Genomic DNA, 25,549 nt, shown 5'->3' with positions numbered 1-25,549 from the left:
TTCTCAAAACGGCTTTTCAAATGCGGTGGACATTGTAATTGAAAAACTACTTGACCGATCTACATGAAATTTGGCATATATTTTCTTTAGACATTTCATGAGGTAACAACGTCGAGATATTTTTCGTTTTGTGCTTATTTTTTGTCCAACTAAAAAATCTCTTGATTTTCACAAAATTTTTACCAAAAATTTTGTAATTTTGATTTCTGAGTGATACCAAAAATTTAAAAATCATTAAAAATAAAACAAACTCAACGTTGTTACCTCGTGGAACTCACAAGCTAATTAAATCTTCTTGAATTTTTTGTTTCGTATGATCTAGTGACGAGTTCTGATGTCCACCGCAAAATCCATTTTTTTGCGAGCTGCCTGTCAAAATGGGCCACCAATGGCTTATTTTTCAATATTTTGGATTTTTTTTTTTTATAAATATTGTTTGAATTGTGTTTAATATGTTTATTTAATTAAAAAATAAAACAATTCTACCATAGCTTCGAAAAAAAATCACAAAAATGTGCTTGATATGTTGATTCTTCAAACCATACCCCCCATCATTAAGCTAATTTAAAATAAACATAATATGATTATTTAAAGTATGACAAATTATACATTTCAAAATTTTATGTATTTTATGTCTTAAAAATTATTCAAAATTTCACCTTGTATTATTCATAATAAAACCTACATAATATACTTTTCTGAGATGAGGTTGTTAAATAACTTCTAAAAACATAAAAATATACAGGGTGTTTTTTTTAAAAATAAAGATGCTGGACTGTGCAAGATTTGAGTAAATCACCTTGTACATGTACATTTAAATTTTTAAAAAGTACACATTTGAATAATTTGAAGGTGGACGTGTCCTAGAGTTTTTTTTTGTAATTTCTAAAATAAGGACACAAACAATTTTATTCCATAATTGGTTTCCACAATAATTTATATTTTAAAAATGTCACCCTTATTATTCATAATAGACCCTATATGATATCGTTTCGACTGGTCTTATCGTTTTTATATTTTTGTTAAAACAAATACAGAAATAATATTACTCCATAAGTCGTTTCCCCCTGTATATAAAACTTTAACGAAATTTAAAACAAACTCTAAAAGGTTAAAGGAAATAAAGAAAAAACAGATATAAATAATTAATAAACCTAATTTATTAAACTAAGTTGTGTAAATATTACACAAGATCACAGGTAAAAGTTGCTTACGTATTAATACATCTACAAAATTAACAAAGCGCAATCCTAATCACAAGTTTTGATAAGAGGATGTACAGCCATTGAGGGGCCAAGACTTCCAGCGATATCAAGAATGTAATCGTGGAAGTTACTTTCAATAGCCCACATGAGTTTTTTGTATCCAGCAACCACTTCAGTAGCCAGTCTACAGTCGTCTCCTTTTTGGACCAAGAGAAAGTTTTCTGGTTTGAAGACAGTTTCACTGTTCCAAATAAAGATATCGGATTCACCCTTGTATCTGAAGAAAATGGCAGCACCGTTATCTGTACCCAAAAGAACGATTTTTCCGAATGGAGGTTTGTGTCCAACGTCAATGACGGCTCCCATCGCTTGACCCTTTTGTAAGAATTCAGCTTTGATTGAATATAGTCTTGGTGATGACAGGTAGGTAAAGTAAAGAATGTTTCCGCAGGGCTTTCTGGCCAAAGCTATGTACAGGACATCCTTTACACAGTTAACTGCACCAGATGATACTGCAACTGGCAGTACAATACGGAATCCATTACCACTCTTTAAGTCCACGACGATGATTGCTCCAGAACCACCATCGGCTACATAAGCGAAGGGAATGCCGTCTTTTGAGAAGTCAACAATGATATATTGCAGGCGACTTTCTGGTGTAATGAAAGGTTCCAGACTAATTACTTTTACTACTTGGTTATTCTTCAAATTTATTCCCACAATTTTAGGGGCACAACGACGGACAGGTTGTTCCAATGTGTTTACCAAACCAATATCTAACACCCAGAGATGATCAACTCCATCAATATACAAATCAACAACATTTTGTAAAGCTTCGCAGTTGCCTTCTTCTTGTAGTGGCCAGCACGGATATGGTACCAGGACAGCTTTGCAACCTCTAGTTTTCAAGGAGAATTTAGCTAGAGTAAACGCCACTCCATGCCTGTACCTTGGCAGAGCTACATAAGCGTCATCTCTGTATATCTGCATTCTGGTTGCGATAATGTTTTTGGCTACATAACGGCCTGTAGTTTTGTAAATGTTTTTCGTACTGTCACATGGGAAGCTTACCTCGGTACCAGTTAGTTTGTAGCTCAAGTCTGGGATAAGGTTCTTACAGCACGAGCCGATAGCGTAACTTCCGATAACCAAACATGATGTCAAGATCAGAACGGAGTATATACCCATGGTGACCTGAAATAAGACATTTAATTAGTTATAAAATCGGCATAAATATTTATTTTAATTTAAATATTTAAATAAAAGAAAAATATTACTAAAAAACACAGTGAGATATTTAATATTAAATTATAGGGGAGTCAATATAGAACGAAAACATGCATTGTTTCGGAAAAATTCAAACAAGCTTATATTTTTCTAAAACTTTTTTTGTGTTAGTTTATAGGTATACATTTAAAGTAAAAAGTTCTACTCACAGATTTTGCAGCTAATTATTTATTAATTGTTTAAACAATAACAATTTATTTTGTATAAATAATGTTAAAAATATCGTTAAATTCATCATTTTACTTTGATCACATATTATATTTCTATTTTGTTTTTGATTATGCTGAATTCGATATTTTTTATTTTTTACAATTTGAAAATTCTTATACAGAAGCTCTTATACAGTATGTCTGCGTAGCTAGGAATCATATGGCAAACTTTTTTATTATCAATTTTACGAAAAAAGTTATTCTTCATAAAATACTCTGCATAGTCTAAAATCTAAAACTCAATCATCAGATATCAAATTTTATCAATTTTATACGAGGTATGTCAAAAATATGAATTTCGTTATAAGATTAAAGTACATACCTTTATATTCCAGAATATCAAAAATTGTTATTATGAAAAGTTGTTTGGAATTAAAAACCATGTTTTAATATACAATTACATCCTTCTAATTGAAAAAAATAAATTTCAATTTTTTCTCAAATTACAGATACCCATCATCATTTTATTACATTTGTGATAGGTAACTACTTTATTATAAATTTTAGGAAAAATTCACTCTTCATGAAATGCTCTACCTGGTCCAAAATCTAAGATACAACCATCAGATATCAAACTTCTTCAATTTTATACGAGATATGTAAAAAATATGAATTTCGCTTAACAGTCAAGTGCCTTTATAGTTCACAATATTTCAATTACAAGGATATAATTGAACATTGAAACATAGTTTTTAATTCCAAACAACGTTTCTTAATAAAAATTTTCGATATTGTGAAATATAAAGGTATTTTACTCTTCAGTGAAATTCATATTTTTTGACATACCTCGTATAAAATTAGTAAAATTTGATATCTGCTGGTTTCATCTTAGATTCTATACGATGCAGAGTATTTTATAAAAAACAACTTTTTTTGTAAAACTGATAATAAAAAAGTTATCAATAGGTTCCAAGTTACGCAGACGTACTGTATAAGAGCTCAAAAAAAATTTTTATTGAACATTTATTATTATTTGTTGAAGCTTACTATTAAATGTATTTTAGGTAAGTTTACAGAAAAAAGTTTTGCTCACTTTGTATAAACATTTTTTTAGCTGATAATTTTCGGTTTTTGTATAACATTTTTTTATCTTTCTTAATTTTCTCAAAAAGAAATTGTTTATTTCATTTCTAAAGTAAAATAATTAAGTGCATTTTAAATACTACATCCTAAGTTAAAGAAAAACACCTATAAATTGTAATAAATCTGTTCAAACTTGAGTAAAACCGTCTTAAAGCGGTAGTAATTCTGTAAAACTACAAAGTTTTCAAAAATTACATTTTTTGAGACGTCGCTTATCATGTGAATTAAATTTTTGAGATTTTTTTTTGAACAATTGTATTAGCTACACATTTTAAAATCATTTTTAATCAAAATTCATGTACCTAAGTCCCACTTTCCGCCCACACCGTACTTATGTCGATACATTTTATTTCTTTTTGTTATAACCATAAGATAGCTTATTTGTTATTCTTTCATATTCAATTTGTACCTATACATAATTTTATTTGATCCATTAGTTAAAGAATTATATTAAAATAACTCAACCGTGCACTTCGTCGAACGCTAGTTTACAGTGCGCCAATGTTTGTGAGAAGGGTGACTTTAGCGTTATAAATAAAAAATTATAGATGCTATAGATTTAATTTTAGAAAAAACTTTATACAGCCTTTTTTTTGTAAAATTTTCTGAATTTTTCATTGGTCAAGTCACTTTTTTTCTAAGATTTATATTTTAGGAGTTATTTAAAAAAACATCTAATTTCGCAGTTCATTTGTTTAATAAAAAATGAAGCACCCACTTCTGGAGTAGAACTTTTTGATATGTTTTTGATTTTTTCCGAAGTGAAAATCTCTATTGACTCCCCTATTATGAATATGTAGTTATACATTTGTGTATGATATGATGAAACATAGACAAGAATAAACCCAAAATAAACGTTGTACAAGTTTACCAGTACCTATATTATTTAAACTTCCCAAAAGAAGAATATATAGGCTCATGGCTGTCATCAGCAGACCAATAAGAGAAAAGAACCCAAATAAATTATGTACTAGTTAAACAAAAGTATAGGAACGCAATTATATCAGCAAAATGATATCCGAGTGCGGACATAAAATCAGATCCCAGTCAAATGAAGAAAAATAGATACACAAGTCGATTCAAATAAATTAAGGAACCCATTCATAAAATAACGTTTGACAAATAAAATTGATAATGAATTAACGGATGTTAAAGAACAAATTTTGCAAAATACTGAAACGGCACAAACTGGTTATTAATAAAGACAGAAACAGATAACAGTGAAAAAAGAAATTCTGTCACCAACCAGATACAAAAAGAAATAATGGATGACGGAGGAAATTTTAGAATTAATGAAAGAAAGACGAAAACATCCAAATAAACATAATCAGATGTTCAAAAAAGTGGATGAACAACTAAAATACAAAATTAAGCAAGCGAAAGAAGAATGGTTAAAAGAACAATAAAAGAAGAACAAAGAAATAGAAGAATACTAGAACAGGCATGATAGTTTTAACAAACACACAAAAATTGAAGCATTAACCCACAACAATAGAAAAAGAATACTCGGAATACTGAAATATACAAATGGATAATAATTCTTGAATAGTAACGAAAAATTAAAAAAATAGCAGATTACATCAATGAGTTGTTCAAAGACAATAGAAATAATAGAACTGAATAGTAGAAGTACATTTGTACAATATACTCGTACAATACACTTAGCCATGGATCCCGCATACCAAAAAAAGTTGATTAATAGCAAGCTGAAAATTTGTTAATAGCTTAACGGTGTCTAGTCGGACAAACTTTGATGTATGGGAACACTGGAACAGGGGAAGTTTTAATTGTGCAACGTGATTTTAACTGTGGAGCGTGTCATCCTGTTTATGCTTGTGAAAACTAGCAGGTTGTTTTTAAGTTTATTCAATAGCAAACTTTATATAATATATGAAAAAATGTTTGTCCGACAAATATGTTGGGCATTTTAATAAGTCTGACACGTAGAGAAAGACATCAAACAGAGCAAAAATGGGAAATCTCCAGGCCCTGACCAAATACCATCAGACTGGCTCAAACTTCTGGATGACGACAATATCTCACAACTTACAAACATTTATAACCATATATACGAGACTGGAATGATGCCACAGATATGGTTAGAGTCTACATTTATTCCACTCCCAAAAAAACCTAATATATCATCATGTAAAGACTTTACACTAATTAGTCTCATGAGCAACTCTCTCAAGTTACTTCCTAAGATAATTCTTAATAGAATCAAGCAGAAATGTGAAGAGACAATGGGAAACAAACAATTCGGTTTCAGAGAAGGATTGGGAACAAGGGAAGCTTTGTTCTCAATGTTAACATTACTTCAACGATCATGGGAAGTACAGAAACCAATTAACGTCTGCCTTATAGATTTTGAGAAGGCGTTTGATAGAGTTCAACATGATAGGTTGTTTGAATATGTAGAAATGATTGAAATAGATGATAAAGATCTGAGACTTTTACAACATCTATATTGGAATCAAGAAGCTTCTATTCTGGTAGACGGCAAAGAAACAGACAAAATTTGCATTCAAAGAGGTGTCAGACAGGGTTGTGTGTTATCCCCAACTTTGTTTAACGTATACTAAGAAATAATTTTTAATGAAGCCTTGGAAGGACAATGTGGAGTTAGAATCGGGGGAGAAACTATTAACAACATCAGATATGCAGACGACACCGCGATCATGGCTAAAAATATCGAAGATCTTCAATTCCTTATAGATCGAGTTACTAGAGAATGCTCCAATAACGGACTTAACATAAATGCAACAAAGACAAAGGTTCTTGTGGTTAGTAAACAAGACGTCGGCGTCGGCTCTATGCAACTAATTGTCAGTGATGAACCAATAACAAAAGTTAACCATTTTAAATACCTAGGATGTTGCATAAACGAGACACTAAATCCGGATGAAGAAATTAAAACTCGTATAAAAATTGCAAGAGGAGCATTTATGAAACTTAGATCTATTCTGAGCAACTCTCAGCTGAACTTATAACTAAGAATCAAGTTCCTAAAATGTTATGTGTATCCCGTATTACTATATGGATGTGAAACCAGGATCATGAAGGTTAACATGATGAACAAATTAGAAGCCATTGAGATGTGGTTGTATCGTAGAATGCTCAGAATATCTTGGGTTCAACGCATTTCAAACAGGGAAGTCTTAAACAGAGTAGGTCAAGGCGAAGGCGATTTAACCAAGATGATAAAAAAGAGAAAACTTGAATATCTGGGGCATATAATGAGAGGTAGCAGATACAGGATGCTGCAGTTAATACTCAATCGAAAGATCGACGGAAAAAGAGGAATTGGTCGGAAGAAATATTCATGGCTCCGAAACCTTCGTCAATGGACTGGCTTATCAGCAGATCAATTGTTACATGCCGCACAAGATCGAGAACGATATCAGCAAATTTTTATGGAAGCTACCCACGCCTAAAAATTTGGGCACGGTACTTAAAGAAGAAGACACGTAGAACATGTCTGATATTTGCATGAGAGTTTAATGAAAGGGTAACAAATCAGTTGGAAGTTCGCTCCGGGTACAAAGGGAAGAAGGGTACAAAATACATGGGAAGTTTTCGTAGTCTGACGTTCGAAACCTCCAACCTGTTCCACAATTAAAACTTTCCCTGTTCCAGTGTTCCCGTACATCAAAGTTTGTCCGACTAGACACCGTTAAGCTTTAAATAAATTTTAAGCTTGCTATTAATAATTTTTTTTTTGATTCGCGTGATCCAGGCCTAACTACAGATACCGAAACAATGATCACTCTCCACCTTTTGTGACATCGCTAAAAATACAAACGCTTAAGACTGCAGTGAATAGTCATGTTCTCAAATTAGGTATTCGAAACTATGTAATAAATGGTTGTATAAAAAAATTGGGGAAAGTAATAGATGCTAGCCAGTTTGGGTTCATAAATTGACTAGGAATCAGAGAGGCGTTATTTGCTTTTAATGTAATAGTTCAAAGCTGCATAGATATGAATGTGGATATGCATGTTGGTTACGTTGATTTTGAAAAAGTATTTGACAAAGTAGGACATGCAAATTAGTCCAAATACTAAAGATAAAATCATAGACAGAAAAGACTTAAGAAAAATAACAAACCTTTACTAGAATTAAAGAGCACAAATTGCAATAGATAATGAACCCATTTCAGAAATTGAAATCAGGAGAGGAGTTAGGCAGGAATGTATTATGTCTTCATTACTATTCAATGTATATAATGGATCCATTTTTGAAAAAGCATTACTATCTGAAAATGGAGGAATAATAATTAACCGAAGAACTATTAACAAAATAAGATATGCAGATGACACCGTGATTATGGCAAGCTCTGCTGGACAACCCCAACTACTACTAAACAAGACTAGTTTCTGTGAAAATTATGGATTAAAAATTAATATAAAAGAGACTAAAAATATATTATAATACCACAGAAAACAAATATACAAACAATCATATATTTGGCAGATACAGATAGAAATTATTAAAAAATACAAATACCTGGTAACCTGATTTCAGAAAATAGTGATCAAACAACTGAAATATGGGCCAGTATACAAATAGCAAAAAACGAGTTTGTAAAAATGAAAACAATTCTCTGGAATAAAGGCCTTAGATTAGAATTGAGACTTTTTACTGAGATTACGTGTTTTCGATGTTACAATATGAACTTGAAAGCTGTACATTGAAACAGGAACACATAAATAAGCTACATTCATGGGAAATGTGTTACAGAGGAATGGCTAGAATATCTTGGACATAAAATAAAACGAATACGGAAGTGTTGCGAGAAATGGGGAAAAACTATGAAATAGTAAACACAATAAACATAAGAAAGTTACAATATCGGGGACACGTAATGAGACGACGGCCACATGAAATGCTAAGACTGAAAACACAGGGAAAGATAAGACGAGGAAGAAGGAGAGTGTCATGGTTGAAAAATAAAAGTAGCTGGTTTAAGTGCACTTTAGAGCAGCAGTAGATTGAGTAAAAATAGTGATGATGATATACAACGTCCGATTGGGAGATGGCACTTAAAGAGGTAGTATGATGAAAATCTAGTAGTAAAATTATTTAATATGTAGCCAAGTTACGGAGGATAAAGTAATTTAAATTTTGATGTTTAACAAATATTTTGTAATGCTAAATAATTTACATTATCTAAGAAATCGACATACCTGTTCGTCCCCTGCGCCAAAAAAGGGGAATAACTGTGTACTTGTAAATGCGGTAGAACATTTTTATATATCGTACAATTGTTTGAATTTCTAAACATGACGAAGAACATAATATTTGCATGGGAGTGGTGACACCTTAGCCTTGAATAATTTTTCAATGTTTAGTATTTTGAAATACAGGTTAATGAATCCTACTTGGGGAAATGTGTCAATGTACTTTGCTTGTCTATATTTAGTAGTCTCCGTTTTCATTCATAATATAAGTTATTTCCTTGCAATTGAATAATACAAAATAACTGTAATATTTAATAACTATTCATATTATACGATTATGGTATTTCGCTACGTTTAAGAAGTGTTGGATACCTACACATATAAGAATAAAATTCTTCTGCTTTTCCCTCTTTTGTAAGTAATTCTGCTTGTTCATTGGCGGATTGATACCTCAATGGAAGGTTGTCACTCCATCTTTTGCGAGGTCGTTCGTTACTTCTTCTGCCTATTGGCAATTTATCTCTTGCTATTTTGACCACACGGGTCACCCTCATTCTACTTATGTGGTTATTTCATTATTTTTTTTCTATTTAGGGTCCATTCGTTTATACACTGTCGGTTACATTTTTTCTGTCTTCACTCCTCATTCGATCTCTCAGCGTATTTCCAGTAATAATTATTTTCAGTACACTCATCTCTGCCGTTTCCAGTGGTCTTTGTGTTGTGGCTGTGTCGGGTCTTGTGTCTGACACATAAGTCATTATTAGTCTTCCTCTGGTTTTATAAATTCTTGATTTCATCTGTGGTGATTTAGAAACTCAATAGACTTCTTACTCTGGGCTAATTAGCAAAATACAAGGAAAAGTTATTTACCAGCAATTTTATTGCTGGAATCGAATCTTATTATTGTATGTATTAATAATATAGGTATGCAAAGTCCGCAGATAGTGTGCTACTTTTTTTATAAACAGAATGGCGCCCGAAAATCGTGTTTTTTTTAATTTTTGCTATATAACTCAAAAGATTTTAACTTTAGACCAAAAACACTCAAATAAAAATTCACCGCAATTAAATTCTGCATAGAGACGTGTTTTTTCTTATTTACTTCGACGAAAACTTTCCCCGGAAAAAGCGGGTTTTTCCAACAAAATCTTTAATTTTCAACTAAACTTTTAGATAAGTAGTTGTTAATCAATAATTAAATAACTTGGTAACGTAAAAGACCTTTCCGTATATATTATAATTCCAGAAGTTTATGGAAATTGAATGAACAGTTTAGCAACAATTAAAATGTTAATTAAAAATTTACGGTCGCTATAATAACGACAATAATACTGATGCATAAGAATAACTATGATTTTTTCATAAAAAGACAGTATGTCTATCTAATGTACTGTACAGAATTTAAATTGGACTATTTAAGCGGCCTCAGGAATATTTTAAATTTATAAACAATTTTTTGGTTTATAAACAAATAGAATATCTCGGGAAATATTAAACTAAATTAAATTGTGAAAACGGTATTCGAAAGACAGCGGCAGCACGCTTCTTTTAAAAGAAAAAACAACGTTTAATTATGACTAGTGGTTCCTGAGATACAACCGGTCAAAGTTGACCGGAATTTACGGCAAAGATATAAACAATAGGATCATAATTTTCAAACCATCACCTTTTTATTTTTGTCCTCTTTCTCCACCAATTCTCCTTCCCATGGAGCAATTTCCTTCATTCTTTTTTTGTTCCCTAACAACTCGAGTAGAGCCATCGAACTAACGCATTATTAAATGTCAAACTTGCTTTTGTTTTGTTATAATAGATTAATTTATTTATAAGAACAGAAAATTACATATTTTTTCCAGTTGTAGGCTTTTTTTTAGATAAACCTACTACAAGTGTACCTTTTAAAGTTAAAAACATAAATATTCTCATTTGAAAGCTTTATAATTATTTAAACAATTTTTATTTAAACAAATTAAAATATTTTGTTATAATAAATAAATTAATTTATTATAACAAAACAAAAGCAAGTTTGACATTTAAGAATGCGTTAGTTCGATGGCTCTACTCGAGTTACTTGGGAACAAAAAAAGAATGAAGGAAATTGCTCCATGGGAAGCCGAGAAAATGCATTTTTTAACGTATACCGATTTTGAGCTTTGAGGGTTACATTTTCTCCAACCTAATTTCTTATTGGAATTTTGCTATTTTTGGCAATTTTCACACGTATTATCGATAGTTTTTATTATAATAATATATGTTATGAGGATTTTAAAGATATGAATATTGGTGTGGAGAAAGAAGACAAAAATAAAAAGGTGATGGTTTGAAAATTATGATCCTCTTGTTTATATCTTTGCCGTAAATTCCGGTTAATTTTGACTGGTTGTATCTCAGGAACCACTAGTCATTATTAAACGTTTTTATTTTAAAAGAAGCGTCCTACCGCTGTCTTTCGAATACCGTTCTCATAATTTAATTTAGTTTAATATTTCCCGAGATATTCTATTTGTTTATAAGCCAAAAAATTGTTTACAATTTTAAAATATTCCTGAGGCCGCTGAAATAGTCCAATTTCAATTCTATAAAGTACATTAGATAGGTATAGTGTCTTTTTATGAAAAAATCATAGTTATTCTTAGGCATCATAATTATTGTCGTTATTATAGCGACCGTAAATTTTTAAATAACATTTCAATTGTTGCTAAACTGTTCATTCAATTTCCATTGACTTCTGGAATTATAATATATACGGAAAGGGCTTTTACGTTACCAAGTTATTTAATTATTGTTAACAACTACTTATCTAAAAGTTTAGTTGAAAATTAAAGATTTTGTTGGAAAAACCCGCTTTTTCGTCAAAGTAAATCAGAAAAAACACGTCTCTATGCAGAATTTAATTGCGGTGAATTTTTATTTGAGTGTTTTTGGTCTAAAGTTAAACTCTTTGGAGTTATAGAGCAAAAATTGAAAAAAAACACGATTTTCGGGCGCCATTTTGTTTATAAAAAGTAGCACACTATCTGCGGACTTTGCATATCTATATTATTAATATATACAATCATAAGATTCGATTCCAGCAATAAAATTGCTGGTAAATAACTTTTCCCAAAAATGGCATATTCTCCGATAATCAGCCCAGACTAACAACAGTTAAAGTCAACTTAGATGTTTTATTGTTGAATATTCAGGTAATTATACCTAAATATTCTGAATTAAGATATCTTAATAATGAAATAATCAATCAGCTATTAAACAAATATCAAATGTATACTGCTATTTAACCAGAGGCATCAAAAGATCCTTGTGGCACAGGTGCGGTGTTTATTGTCCCACTGCAAGTACAACGCAGATTTAAATTGAGTAGAAAAACATGCTATAGAATTTATAATGGAAAATAACATTTCATACTCCATAATTTTTTCTGATTCACTTACGGTTTTAAATAGTTTACAATCGCATTTACAAATCAACTCCGCATATAGTCATCCTTACATAGCCAAAATAAAAACTTTGCTCTCTGAAATGCAAAAAACTAGAAAATTTATTTTTGTGTGGGTGAAAGCACACTAAGGTATCACATTCAATGAACAAGTTGATAAAGCGGCTAAAAAAAGCATACAGTTGGGAGAAGATATTACATCCTTATTAACATTAGATGAGAGAATAAATATTGCTAAGGATAATTTATATAAAAAATTATCTAAACAATATAAACATTTTATTTTGAAAAAATTACTGGTTTAAAAATTACGATTATCCGAGAAGTTCCATAACAACCATATCTTAAAATTTGGACATGCTTGCTATCCGGCACATTTATACAAAATAAAAATAATTGATAACAATCATTGTGATATTTGCAATGAAACGGCGGACTTGGATCATATATTTTTTAACTGTAAGGCAAGCCGCACACCAAAGAAACATGAAACGAAAAACATGAAACATGAAACGAAAAACATGTTTCATGAAAAGAAAACAATGCTAAACAAATCTCAAAGTCCGCCTATCAATGAAACGAGTGTGATTCATGCTAATGACACATTTTTATTTTCGGAGAGTCTCATAAATGGCCGGACGTATATTTGTTTAGCAGTGGTTTATTTCCATGAAACGTAATTTACGTTTCATGTTTCTTTGATGTGCGGCCTGGCTTAGAAGTACACACATCAGTCGGACATTCTTACAAAAAATTTAAGAAGTTTAAACGTTTACGGTCCCTATAATGTTATGTATCTTTTGGCACTGAGTGATAAACGTATTTTTGATTTTATTTTGTTTTTCCTATAATATGACTGTAAAATTAAGTTATAGAATGACTAGATTAGGCTTGTAACCTTAAGCCAAGCCGCACACCAAAGAAACATGAAACAAAAAACATGAAACATGACACGAAAAACATGTTTCATGAAAAGAAAACAGTGCTAAACAAATCTCAAAGTCAGCCTACCAATAAAACGAGTGTGATTCATGCTCATGACACATTTTTATTTTCGGAGAGTTTCATAATTGGCCGGATATATATTTGTTTAGCAGTGGTTTATTTCCATGAAACGTAATTTACGTTTCATGTTTCTTTGATGTGCGGCCTGCCTAAATGTCTTTTCTTTTGATTGCCTACATGCCTGCCTTACCGTGTGGGGTGGGTATACCGGGTGGTGAATCGGAAAACGGGCCATAGGAAACTCAATGTAAAAATTTAAACTGTTGAATTCCTGCTTCCCTAATTATGCTACATCAAAAGTCGTGAGAAGTTATTTGTAGATGATTGAAATGTGTATTAAAAACAGAAGTTACAATTGTTCTACGATTTAAACACATTCCAAAATTTTGAAAAATATAATGTATTTACCGCAGTAGGTATGTGTGGGCATGTTAAGCCACACGTTACTATTTAACTGACAGTGAGCACACTATTGACTGAAGAAAATATCTTTATTATTCATACTTTCTCCTTAACTGAGGATATCTGATCAACTTTATTGTGTTTTAAACAATAAATGATAAAATAAATAAAGAAATTGACAGTTCAAATTGTTAATATAATAAATTCATTGTCACCGAATGCAATCTTATACACATTATTGCACTGTGTGTGGCGTAACTTTGGCGTATTTCTCTGAAAATTGTATTATATTTTTACAAAATTTTGAATAATTATTGTTCATAGAACAATATTAACAGTTGTTTTCAATACAGATTTCAATTCGCTACAAATAGTTTCTTATGACTTTTGATGTCAAATAATTAGGGAAGCAGGAATTCAACAGTTTAGAATTTTACATTGAGTTTCCTATGGCCCGTGTTCCAATTCACCACCCGGTATAGGTAATCAATAATTATTAAGAAAAAAGAAAAACCCTTGAATGAGAAAGGTGTGACCCTTGTCCTTATCCCAAAATTTTTATTAAGATTATTTTAGCAAAAATTCACTTTGAAAATAAAATGTTTATTTTATCTATTCTTAACAAAAAGGTCGGTCAGACTTAGATAACTTAGATTACTAATTAGATAGTTTAGATAAGATATATTATGTTTATGTATGTACTATTTACTTTGTTTCTGGCCGCATGGTCTAATCCTAAAGCCAATAAAAAAAATATGTGGTGGTTTCGCCATATAGTTTTAATAAGGCATTCTGTCAGTTTATTTACTTTTTACGCTTGATCTCTCTCTTCTTTGTCCAGGTCTCAATAGCTGGACAGTGTAATTCTAAGACATTTTGTTTTCATCACTTGTTCAATACTGATGGCATCAATTTTTATTTTATATCTGATTGGCTCCTTGCTGATTACTATTGTTTTAGTTTTCTGGCATGAGATTGTTATATTAAATTCTTTTGCTCTTATGTTTAATCTGTGGACTAGTCTTTGCAGAATATCTTTATCTGGGCTATCAATATTACGTCGTCGTCGTATTTTTACAGACATATTTACACGCAGAGTATTTTAAAACGTTTTTATATACTTGGCTTGGTTGGTGTCACGGACTCCGCAAATTTTGTTATCCATTTTAAAAATAGTTCTAGGCTACGTAGGTACCTGAAATTTTCAGAATAGCTTTGAACTAGCTAACAATGCAATATTTAACTGCTATTATACAGGGTGATTGATTAGTAGGGTAAAGCTCCGTAGATCCGTTATAGTAATGGATAGCGATAAAAGTTAATAACAAAAATTGTAGCCAACCTTGAGCTTCACATTAAAAAATTAGTTAGAATTTTACAGGGTGTTCGATAACATAGTGGCAGATCAAACTTTTGTTTTTTTAAATGGAGCACCCTATATTTTATTTTATATTCGAAATCTTCTTAACTTCTTCATTACAAAAATATAAAGGTTTGTTATAGTAGGGGAGTAAAGTATGCTAAATTTGCAGTCACTCGAGCGTTATTGAGACCAATTGGGTTGTGATTATTAGGTCCTAAAATCAAAAAAAGTTAAGTAAAATTTTCCATTTTAGCGGGCGATTTTTCAAAAACATTTTGAAAGTGTATTTTGCAGTTTTTCGATCTGATGTTCATTTCGCGGAATATTCGCTTTGCTTTTGTGAAACTATTTGACTCACCCATTTCCTTACGCCCCGCTCAAATCGTCAGATTTTTGAAATATGCACTCTCTTGCATGTACTTAACTTACCTTATCTTAATCTGACAACTTCGAGTATTTTTAACCATATATATTTTTTTTCGGGCCCCCCTTAACGAACCTCCCTGTGTTAAGACCAATATATGGTAGAGGTACATCTGCAGGGTACCAGGTTTCTCCCATATGATAATCTGACGTGCTCGAGTAACTGCAAAAATCCCCGCTTGGGCTCCCCTACCATTATACAGGATATTTACAAAATTAAAACAAATTTTATATGAAAATCGTAACAAGTTCAACTCCCTGTATAAATAAAAATAAGCACAAGAGCAATGGTTTATTGATGCCATATTTTTTTACTTTTGTTAAAATTTTCATAAATGATTGAAATTCCTGATTTTATTTATATTGAATACAGGGTGAGTCAAAACGCAAGTACATTATTTTCTCAGTAATTTTAAATGAAACACACTGTATTTTATATCACTATCGAAAAGTACTATTACCTTACTTTAATTTATATATAACATTCCCTATGTCTAAATTTCTTAGTTTTTGAGATGTTTTCATTTTTCAGAGCAAATTATTAATTACGGGTCTAAATCTTTCCAAATTTTAGGTAGGCCATGACTGAATTGTCTAAAACTGACAATTTACGATTACTGGTCAGGAGCAAGTTATAGTACAACGACCGCTACCATCCAGTATATTCTACCACGTGGAATCAATCAACACGAGGCTACACCGCGTCGCAGCGTTGAACATTCTGGACCTAATTGCGACGTATTGGACAGCAAGATCAGCAATTATAAAATTATAAAACACCATGTAAAAATCAATATTTTTCAGTCTGATTAAAATCTCTAAATAAAAGTCTAATATAAATGTTAAAGTAAAGTCTGATTTTAAATTATTGAGTTGTATCTAAAATCTTTGTTTGTCGAAATAAAAGTTTTAATTGTGAAGTTCAGTTTTTTAAAAAAGTGTTTTTCCAAAGAACATTCATAATTAGCAGGTTCTAAGGACGAGTATAAGTCAAAATTAAACTTGTTCGATGAAATGCACAGTTTTATTAAATGTGTACCAATGAAAAGAAAAACAACGGTAAGTAAGATTAAATTATTTATTTATCTATAGTAAAGAAAATGGGTGTCAACACATAGGGAAATTTTGAAAAGCAAGGTGTTTTCTCTGTAGCGCGCACATAAATAAATAGTCAAGAAATCATCTTTAATTGCCAAGGCACCGCACCATCATTGTTAAAGTAGGTTTTAAAAGTCTCTCTCCTCGCCATTGCTGACATCGAAGAATGATTACTCCCTTGTTGACATAAGCCTTCAAGTCCAGCAGTTTCTGTTCTCCAAGAGCCATGGGAGGTATTTCCTGCATCAATATCTTCCCGCTCGACATCACTGCTGATTAAATAATTTCGATTTTATTTTATAAACCAATTATGTAAAGCACATGCTGCCAATACAATTTTGTCGACTGTTTCTACATTGGTTGCAATTGGTTTTTGGAATACACGAAATCGGCTTACCAATATACCAAAGGCATTTTCCACTATTCGTCTCGCTCTGGATAGTCGGTAGTTGTAAACTTTCTGTTCCAATGTTACATTGTCACCAGGGTAAGGTTTCATAATGTAGGTTTTTAATGGAAATGCGGCATCCGCAAAAATCACTCCACCCTCTGGTAAAAGATTATTCTCCAGTTTGTTATATATGGAGCAATTTTTAAGTACACTTCCATCTGATGCCGTTCCAGAAGCCCCAACATCAAGATAACGAAAGCAATAGTCATCATCTACTAACGCCATAAGAACAATACTGAACACTTTTTTATAATTGAAGTACATACTTCCACTATTACCAGGAGCGATAATTTGAATATGTTTTCCATCAATGGCACCATAGCATAAAGGAAAGTTCCATCTCTTTCTAAATCCATTTTCTATTTCCGCCCATTCTTCGGCATTATTTGGTATCTAAAAAAAATAATAATGTACCTATTTATTATAATTATTACTAAAGTGTTTCTTTTTTTGTTGTTGTAGGACAGTCAAGAATCAGCAATAGATGAAGAGCAAGGTAACAGCCCAGTGAGCCAAGCCAACATTGAAGAGAGTAAAGAAAATAATATTGACAACAGCTGCAATGACAATAGTGATAACAGTGAAGACGTTTCACATTCTGAAAATTGGTGTTTTGGTGCAATCCTACTTTCACATGAAATTTATCAGTCTCTCCCACACCTGTCCTAACACTAGTCGTTACTCCCTCATACATATCCCTCACAATCTTTACATATTCACCAAGGACTCCTTTTTTACTGAGTGCCCACCACAGAATCTCTCGAGGAACTCTATCATATGCTTTCTCAATATCAATGAATACCATATGAGCGTTTGTTTCTTTACTCCTGTATTTTTCCATCAACTGCCTTATAATGAAAATTGCATCTGTTGTTGATCTGCCCTGGATAAAGCCAAATTTATTATCGAATATTTCGGTCTCTTCACGTACCCGTCTACCAATTACTCTCACCCATATTTTCATGGTGAGACTAGGCTGCACCTACATTGGATCCGTAAATTGCCCGATATCCGGCGATTGATAGGAAGAAGCTACAGCATAGAAGCAGTTCGACGTCGGTCGATATCGGATTGGATCGGATCGGAGAAAAACTGATCCAATATAGGCGCAGCCATTTAATAGCATACCATGGATTTATTTTTTATCCGACGTTGGCCGACGTCGGATCAGATCGGATCGAAGAAATACGGATCCGACGTCTGCCGACGTCGGATCGGAGAAATACGGATCCAATGTAGGTGCAGTCTATAGCAGCCTGTTATCCAAGCAGTTTTATAGCCCTGTAATTTATACATTGTTGTATATCTCATAAAATTGTTGTATATCTCATTGTTGTACATAAAATGATTTTAATATTTTTCAAAAATCTATTGAGTGATACCCAACAAGACCCCCATGGAGAGGGGTGTGGGGTAACCCCGAAATTTTAAATAGGAATCCGGCGATATTTCACGAAATGAACATCAGACCAAAAAACTGAAAAATACGTGTTCAATATATTTTTTTTAAATGTATCGAATGACATCAAACACGATCACCCAAGGAGGTAGGGTGAGGATTACTTTAAAATCCTTAATAGGAGCCGCAATTTTTTTATTGCAGATTTGGATTCCTTACGTAAAAATAAGGGATCGACCCCAAAATCGCAACTGTCATCAACACGCCAAATTTCACGCGCTACTTCGATACGTGAATTATAAAAAAATATGCATTGAAATCCAGATTCTGTAATTTTTTGAGCATTATAGAGTGAGTACAAAGAGATACCAACATAAATTTTTTTTTATAATTCCACCTTCAATTTACTGTGAATTTCTCGTAAACTATTACCGATAAGGTAGAGTTATCGTTATTTTGGCCGCACCAAAAATAAATAACTTTTATTTGAGATTTTTTTTTTGGAATTCTGGATAGATATCGCTATAATCGAAAAAAAAACGATTGTTGAAAATGGAAAATTAAACTAAAAAATGGAAAGTCGCCACTAAAATGGAAAACGTAACTTAACTTTGTTTTTATTTTAGGACCTAATTTTCACAACCCAATAGGGCCCCATAACGCTTGAGTAACTGCAAATATAGCATAATTGCCTCCCTACTATAATATAAACTATAATTAGTAAAGTATTGTGGCGTATTTGGCATAAATTCAGTGTTAAATATAAAATTTTTATGGCTTTCAAATAATTCGATTTACATATCCATTAAATTCGATATTATATTATTGTTAAAATGTTATGAACTTTGGATAATGATCGTGATATGTCAGAAGACGGTCTACGCTAACTATTGATTGCATTCTACATTTTTAAGTTTCAACAAATGAATATAATTCTTGATTGCAAAATGTCAATATTTTCATTTTTTTATTGTAGAAGGTAACTGTAAGTAAAGACAATAATAATTGCCATTAAATAAATGTTTTGCAAAAGATGCTCTGATGCCCGATTTCACCAACGATACCTAAACAGTTGCCTTATTAAGTAATTCTTATCGAAAGGAACTTCCTAAGTTAATATGTAGGTACTTCGGAACAATTGCGTTTCACAACTAAAAGAACTGCTTATCTAGGAAATTCTTTCCTAGGTATTAATTCGGATAGGTACGTTTGAACTACTTTTGATAAATAAAAAGAATAAGATGATATTACCTTACTTTTTCTATTATTTGTCATTATTTGTTTGCCAATTTGGTTTTATTCAGTTTTGCACTGATATAGTTATTTTATTTAGTAGTTAGTTATAGAGATGCATCAAATCAAACTAGTTTGATTTTATTCAACAAACTTGACGACCTGAAAACCAAACATTTTTTGTAAAAAAGTTTGACTTGACTTGATTTCGATATCTTTAGGTTTGACATGAAATCAAACTTCTTCAAACAGTTTGAAGTTTGAATATAATATTGTGTAACATGTTTATTTCCAATTCTAATTGAGAGCGTCCCTACTTTTGTTTTGACTTATTTGGATAGGTCTGAATCTGTACTAGCGCAGACCAGAGCGCATTTGTAAAAATATTAGTACATTTGGACTTTAAGAGGTGACTCAAATTTTTTTGCAGAAATTGCTTGAAAATAAATCAAATAATAATATTTGAGTTATCCTCCCTCTCAAAAAGGTCCGGAACATTGTTTAAACAATCAAAATGTCAAAAAATTAAAGAAAAATTTTATTTTTTTCTTCGTTTTTTGATTATAACTTTAAAATTATTCATTTCCGAGAAAAGTTGTACTGACATAAAAGTTACGTAATTCAATTTCCAATAATATAGAATTAGATGAAAATTTAAAAAATAGTCACCCTTGTTGCAAAATAGCAATAATTCCGAAAAAACCATACAAAAACAAGTATTCGCATTTAACGTTTTTCAACCATTTATGCTACACTTAGGACTTTCATATTTTACCCAGAAAAACTTTATGATACAGTATAATAACACTGTCAATTTCATTAAGATCGGTTCAATAGATTTTGCCAAATAAATTTTGCAATCCAGCTTTCGCAAAAAAAATTCATTTTTTCAAAATGTTACAGGACTGAAAATAAAGCAGATAGCAAGTTGAAATTTTTTTTGCTTATAGAAGTGTACAGTATCTTTCATTTCCAATTTGCCAAATTAAAATCGATTAACTACCACGGCGTCTCAAATTTTTTTGCCGAAATTGCTTGAAAATAACTCATAATAATATTTGAGTTATCCTCCCACTCAAAAAGGTCCGGAACATTGTTTAAATAATCAAAATGTCAAAAAATCAACGAAACATTCGATTTTTTTCTTCGTTTCTTGATTATAACTTTGAAAGTATTCATTTCTGAGAAAAGTTGTACTAACATAAAAGTTGCGCAATTAAATTTCCTACAATACATAATTCGTTAAAAATTGTCACCCTTGTTGGCAAATAGCAATAATTGCAAAAAAACGATAAAAAAAAGTATTCGCATTTTACGTTTTTCAACCATTTATGCTACACTAAGGACCTTCATATTTTACCAAGAAAACTTTATGATATAAGAAAACAATACTGTGAATTTCATTACGATCGGTTGAACAGATTTTGCAAAATAAATTTTGCAATCAAGCTTTCGCAAAAAAAATTAATTTTTTCAAAATCTTGCAGGACTGAATATAAAGCAGACAGCAAGTTTTGTTTTTTTTACATATAGAAGAATACCGTACCTTTCATTTGGAATTTGCAAAATTAAAATCGGTTAACAACTACGGCGTCAGGAATTTTTTTAAATACACATTTTTTGGTGCTACGCGCAGGACAGCGGATAGTTTGCTCTGATTGGCTATTCCAATGACCTTTGATAATGATTGACAAATTTTAATTTTTAGTAGATTTCGATATAAATAAATAAATTTGTTTATTGCAAAATAAAAACACATGCTCTGTCATTTGAAATAACACTTTTTTGGCAAAAACTTTCTTTGTTCATATATTTTAAGTTAGAGAATAAAAGTTTATTATTTTTAAACATATGCAACTGTTTAAACAATATTTCACAAACAATAATCAAATTAGTTTGATTTTTGTGGAATTAAAATATTAAAATACAACAAAATATAGTGTAAGAAAATAATTAATTAGATAAAGATTGGAAGAAATTTTGGTGGAACTCAACTTGTGTGAATCGAACACCGCTGTCCTGCGCGTAGCACCAAAAATTAATGTTTATTTAAAAAAATTTCTGACACCGAGTAGTTAATGGATTTTAATTTTAAAAATTGCAAATGGAAGGTACGGTATTCTTCTATACGTAAAAAAAATTCAACTTGCTATCTGCTTTATTTTTAGTCCTGCAACATTTTGAAAAATAGGAGTTAATTCCAAGGAATTTCTTCAAAAAAATATGAGTCACTTCTCAACGTCCATCTCAAAACAGATGCGCCCTGGACTAACTGTGCTACCCCGCAAATTAGTTTGTAGTTCATATTTAAAAGTCTATGCTTGGCTTGCTTATTACGTTCGTTTTGAAGTGTGTACTTTGTGAGATAATATCTGAGCCTGAATATTTTTCGGATCAGAATAAGTACCAGAATAAATTGAGTGTGATTTTGAAGGTATTCTCACTGCAAAAATTGAAAAATTAAGAGAAAAAAATATGTAGACGAAGCATAATTAATTAAGAAAAATAGATATATCTACCAATTTATTTAATGTTGCGACAGGTGATTGCAAAACAATGAAAATTGGAAAGTGCGTATTATGTAAAAATAAAGAATAGCGTTATAAAATGACAAATAGTGAACTAATTCTTTAAAACGAATTTGCAAAGTCGCAAAAAGTTCATTAAACCTGCTCAATCAAAAATATAATATTTTGTTGTTCCTTCATAAATTTTTGTTAAAGTAGATTAAATTACACTTGGTATGATTTAGTGTGACCAACTCCTTTTCAGTCGAATTCGGGACAAGGCTGAAAAAAATACCTAAAATCCGGGACTTTTCAATGAAAATCGGGCCATTTTTTGTATAGAACTTTAATATCATCATTTTATTGATTATTTATTCAACATTTTTATGTTAACAAAAACTTTTTTGATGGGATGGGTTGTAATGATAATTACATTTTTGTTAGTTTTTGACGTTTTGACTTCAAATCCGGAAATCGTTTTCAAAAAGGAAAAATTAGAGAATCAACTGACGTTGGATTTCCATGTAAATAGAACCTTAGGTTAATATAAAAATATAATTATCATTGTTTCATATTCATGTTTTTGAATCGTCTTTTCAGAAGACGGTAATTAAAATACAGAAACGGGAAAAGTCCAGAGTTTGAGTTTTCGTAGAACTTTAATACCACGATATAAAATGCATGCGTTTTGGATGTGGTATTAGTATTACACTTTAGAAATTGTCGACTTATTTCCTTCTACCAATTCAATTTGATGTGAATTCTTAGGAAAATAACGTATTCAAAATATCAAAATATAATTTTACCAAAACGTAGAAAATTCGGATGGCCCGGAAGCCTTGTCCAGAACGCCGGGACACGACTTCGTAATTCGGGCCATGTCCCGGATTTTTCGGGCTAGTTGGTCACACTAGGTATGATAAAAAAATCATCCCACGAATTATTTGTTTTAATCTAGTAACGCTTTAATCTATTAAGAGCTGTAAATTTCACATATGACGAAAAATTAAAGTTAGTAGAATTGCCATTGAAGAAATAATATTAAAATAAATAATACCTTTAAAATTGCTTCTTTTATTATTAATTTTTAATAACTCACTCTCAGTGATATCATGAATGGGATTTTGAATTACAACACTAATTTGTTAGGTAGGCTACATAATTTTGTCAATAGACCTGTAATAAACTACAAATCTTTTTCAATTTTTTTTAATACATAAAACTGTTGGTTTGACCATTCGAACCTTTTAAAAAAATCCACATCGTCCAAAGTTTCAAAATAATCTGATCGATCCTTGATAACTCAAGATCTTCTTTCTGTTTCTTCTTCAGAATCAGATGACGACTCAAACCGATTCAGATTTTCGTTAAATTGTAGTACTTCCATATTATGAATAGTACCAAAACAGATCTTACTAATATAAAAGAATACAAAATTATAACTAATATAATATTACAGTATAACGATAGAAATATTAAGGTGAGAACCAACATGTTATAAGGGATTAAATTTTCTTAAACTTTTTTGGAAAACTTGGTGGGGATGTGACACACACACCTGTTTAATGTTTTATAAAACTTTCATCCTATCGATAATATATTATGGGTATATTATTTATGGTTCGACCAGTAAATACATTTTGAAACGGTTAGAAGCAATACAAAATACTGCTTTAAGACTATGTTTGGGAGCAATGTGCTCTACTCCCTATGAACCTTTGCGTGTGGAAGCTCTAGAACCTCCCTTAGAACTCAGAAGACAATTTTTATCTAAAAAGTTTATTCTAAAATCCTATATAAAAGATCCAATATTAAGGAAGAAAATTTCTGCACTAAACTACTTCGATTTAACAATAAAATATTGGTCTAAAAAAACCTCTCCCCCTTATGTTACGCATTTGGTAAAACGTGCAATATTAGCAAAATTATTATTAATTATTATCGGATTTCTTTCAGGCTTTAGAAACATCAATAATTCTAATTCCCTCATATTCTGAACTACACACACTTAGCAAAAGTACCCTTAATGATTATACTGCAAAACACCCTAATAACCTACAAATATAATATATACCTACCGATGCTTCAAAACAAAGTGATGGTGTGGGCTGTACCTTTTATATACCATCACTAGATATTAAAGAAAAATTTAAACTCAATTCCAATACATCAATATCTTCAGTAGAAAACATAGCTTTCATAAAAGCATGCCAATACGCCGAAAATAAAAATCTCAAACAAATAAACATATTATCCGACTCATTATCAGTTTTAAAAAGTTTCTCTAGTCAACTAGACGAAAATTCTGTGAACGTAAATCCCTACATAAAAGAACCAAAAATACTATTATCTAATCTAACAACTATGCAGTGTAATATAGTATTCACATGGATAAAAGCACATATTAGTCTTGAAAATAATGAAAAAATAGATCAGTTGGCAAAAGACAGCATTTTCAGCGGCGAGGAAACATTGAATGATATTGGACTGCAAGAATGTATCTCAAAAATATATCAAATTGGAATCAAATAAGTAAAACCAGACCACATGATAACTGGAAACTTCAATGGAATCAAGGATAGTCACCCTGAACTACCTGGATGCGAAAAGCTTTTTTTCCCTTTCCTACCCTTGATTGTTCGATTGGATTCGTAATGGTCTTGGTGTATGAATGGTCAGGCGTTAATTTTAATAAGTGTTGCTGGCTAAATGGGCGCAGTTCCCAAAGGCCATAAAAGAAAAAAAAAAAAAGGTAAGAAGCAAATTATTGACAAAAGTCACAAGTACATCGGTCAAAACCATAGACTTATATATTATCATAGTCGTCAGGAAGCACTGAGGGCAGGGGCGGCTCGTGTCAGTGAGAAGTGATGACACCATCTTTTTTATTTGGCTCAGTGCTGTTTCACTCTTACGCATAGTAAAGCTGCGACAGTAGTCCCCCCCTTCCGTGCCTATACTCACACTTAATGTCATCTTAGTTTCGCGTTACAATGTGCTAGAAAGAGATACCGCAAACCAGTCCAAGAGATTTTGTCGTCAGGAAGCGCGGAGGGCAGGGGCGGCTCGTGATATTAGAAGGTGGTGAGGCACACAACACCTGAGGAATTTTATTATGATTAGCTTCTCTTTCTCTTTAATAGCCGGAAGGTCGATTTTGTGACGTCATAACGCTAGGACAAAGCGAGGACAAATCCCTGGACAAAAAATCCCCAGACAAATATTCCCCGGACAAAAAATTCCCACAAAAAATCCCGGACAAATA

At 31.5% G+C, this 25,549-nt stretch overlaps 2 protein-coding genes across 2 annotated transcripts in view; one reads left to right on the top strand and one right to left on the bottom strand.

Annotated features, from left to right (window-relative positions):
* Nucleotides 1-1,138: 1,138 nt before the first annotated feature.
* Nucleotides 1,139-9,016, bottom strand: LOC114339411 (major royal jelly protein 1). Its single transcript, XM_028290061.2, has 2 exons — nucleotides 8,971-9,016; nucleotides 1,139-2,399 (listed from the first exon to the last, which is right to left on the bottom strand). The coding sequence occupies exon 2, from the start codon at nucleotides 2,391-2,393 to the stop codon at nucleotides 1,251-1,253; it is 1,143 nt and encodes a 380-aa protein (XP_028145862.1). The 5' UTR covers nucleotides 2,394-2,399; nucleotides 8,971-9,016; the 3' UTR covers nucleotides 1,139-1,250.
* A 7,594-nt stretch (nucleotides 9,017-16,610) lies between these two features.
* The window catches only part of LOC126888557 (uncharacterized), a 41,014-nt gene continuing 32,075 nt past the window's right edge, over nucleotides 16,611-25,549 (top strand). Inside the window, exons 1-2 of the mRNA XM_050656905.1 lie at nucleotides 16,611-16,655; nucleotides 17,608-17,761. Of these exons, the coding sequence (XP_050512862.1) occupies nucleotides 16,611-16,655; nucleotides 17,608-17,761 (199 nt within the window). The remainder of the gene's footprint in view (nucleotides 16,656-17,607; nucleotides 17,762-25,549) is intronic.

This window comes from Diabrotica virgifera, chromosome 7 (assembly GCF_917563875.1).
Source record: "Diabrotica virgifera virgifera chromosome 7, PGI_DIABVI_V3a".
NCBI lineage: Eukaryota > Metazoa > Arthropoda > Insecta > Coleoptera > Chrysomelidae > Diabrotica > Diabrotica virgifera.
The sequence above is the reverse complement of the archived record's forward strand: the minus strand, read 5'-3'. Positions and strand labels throughout refer to the sequence as shown.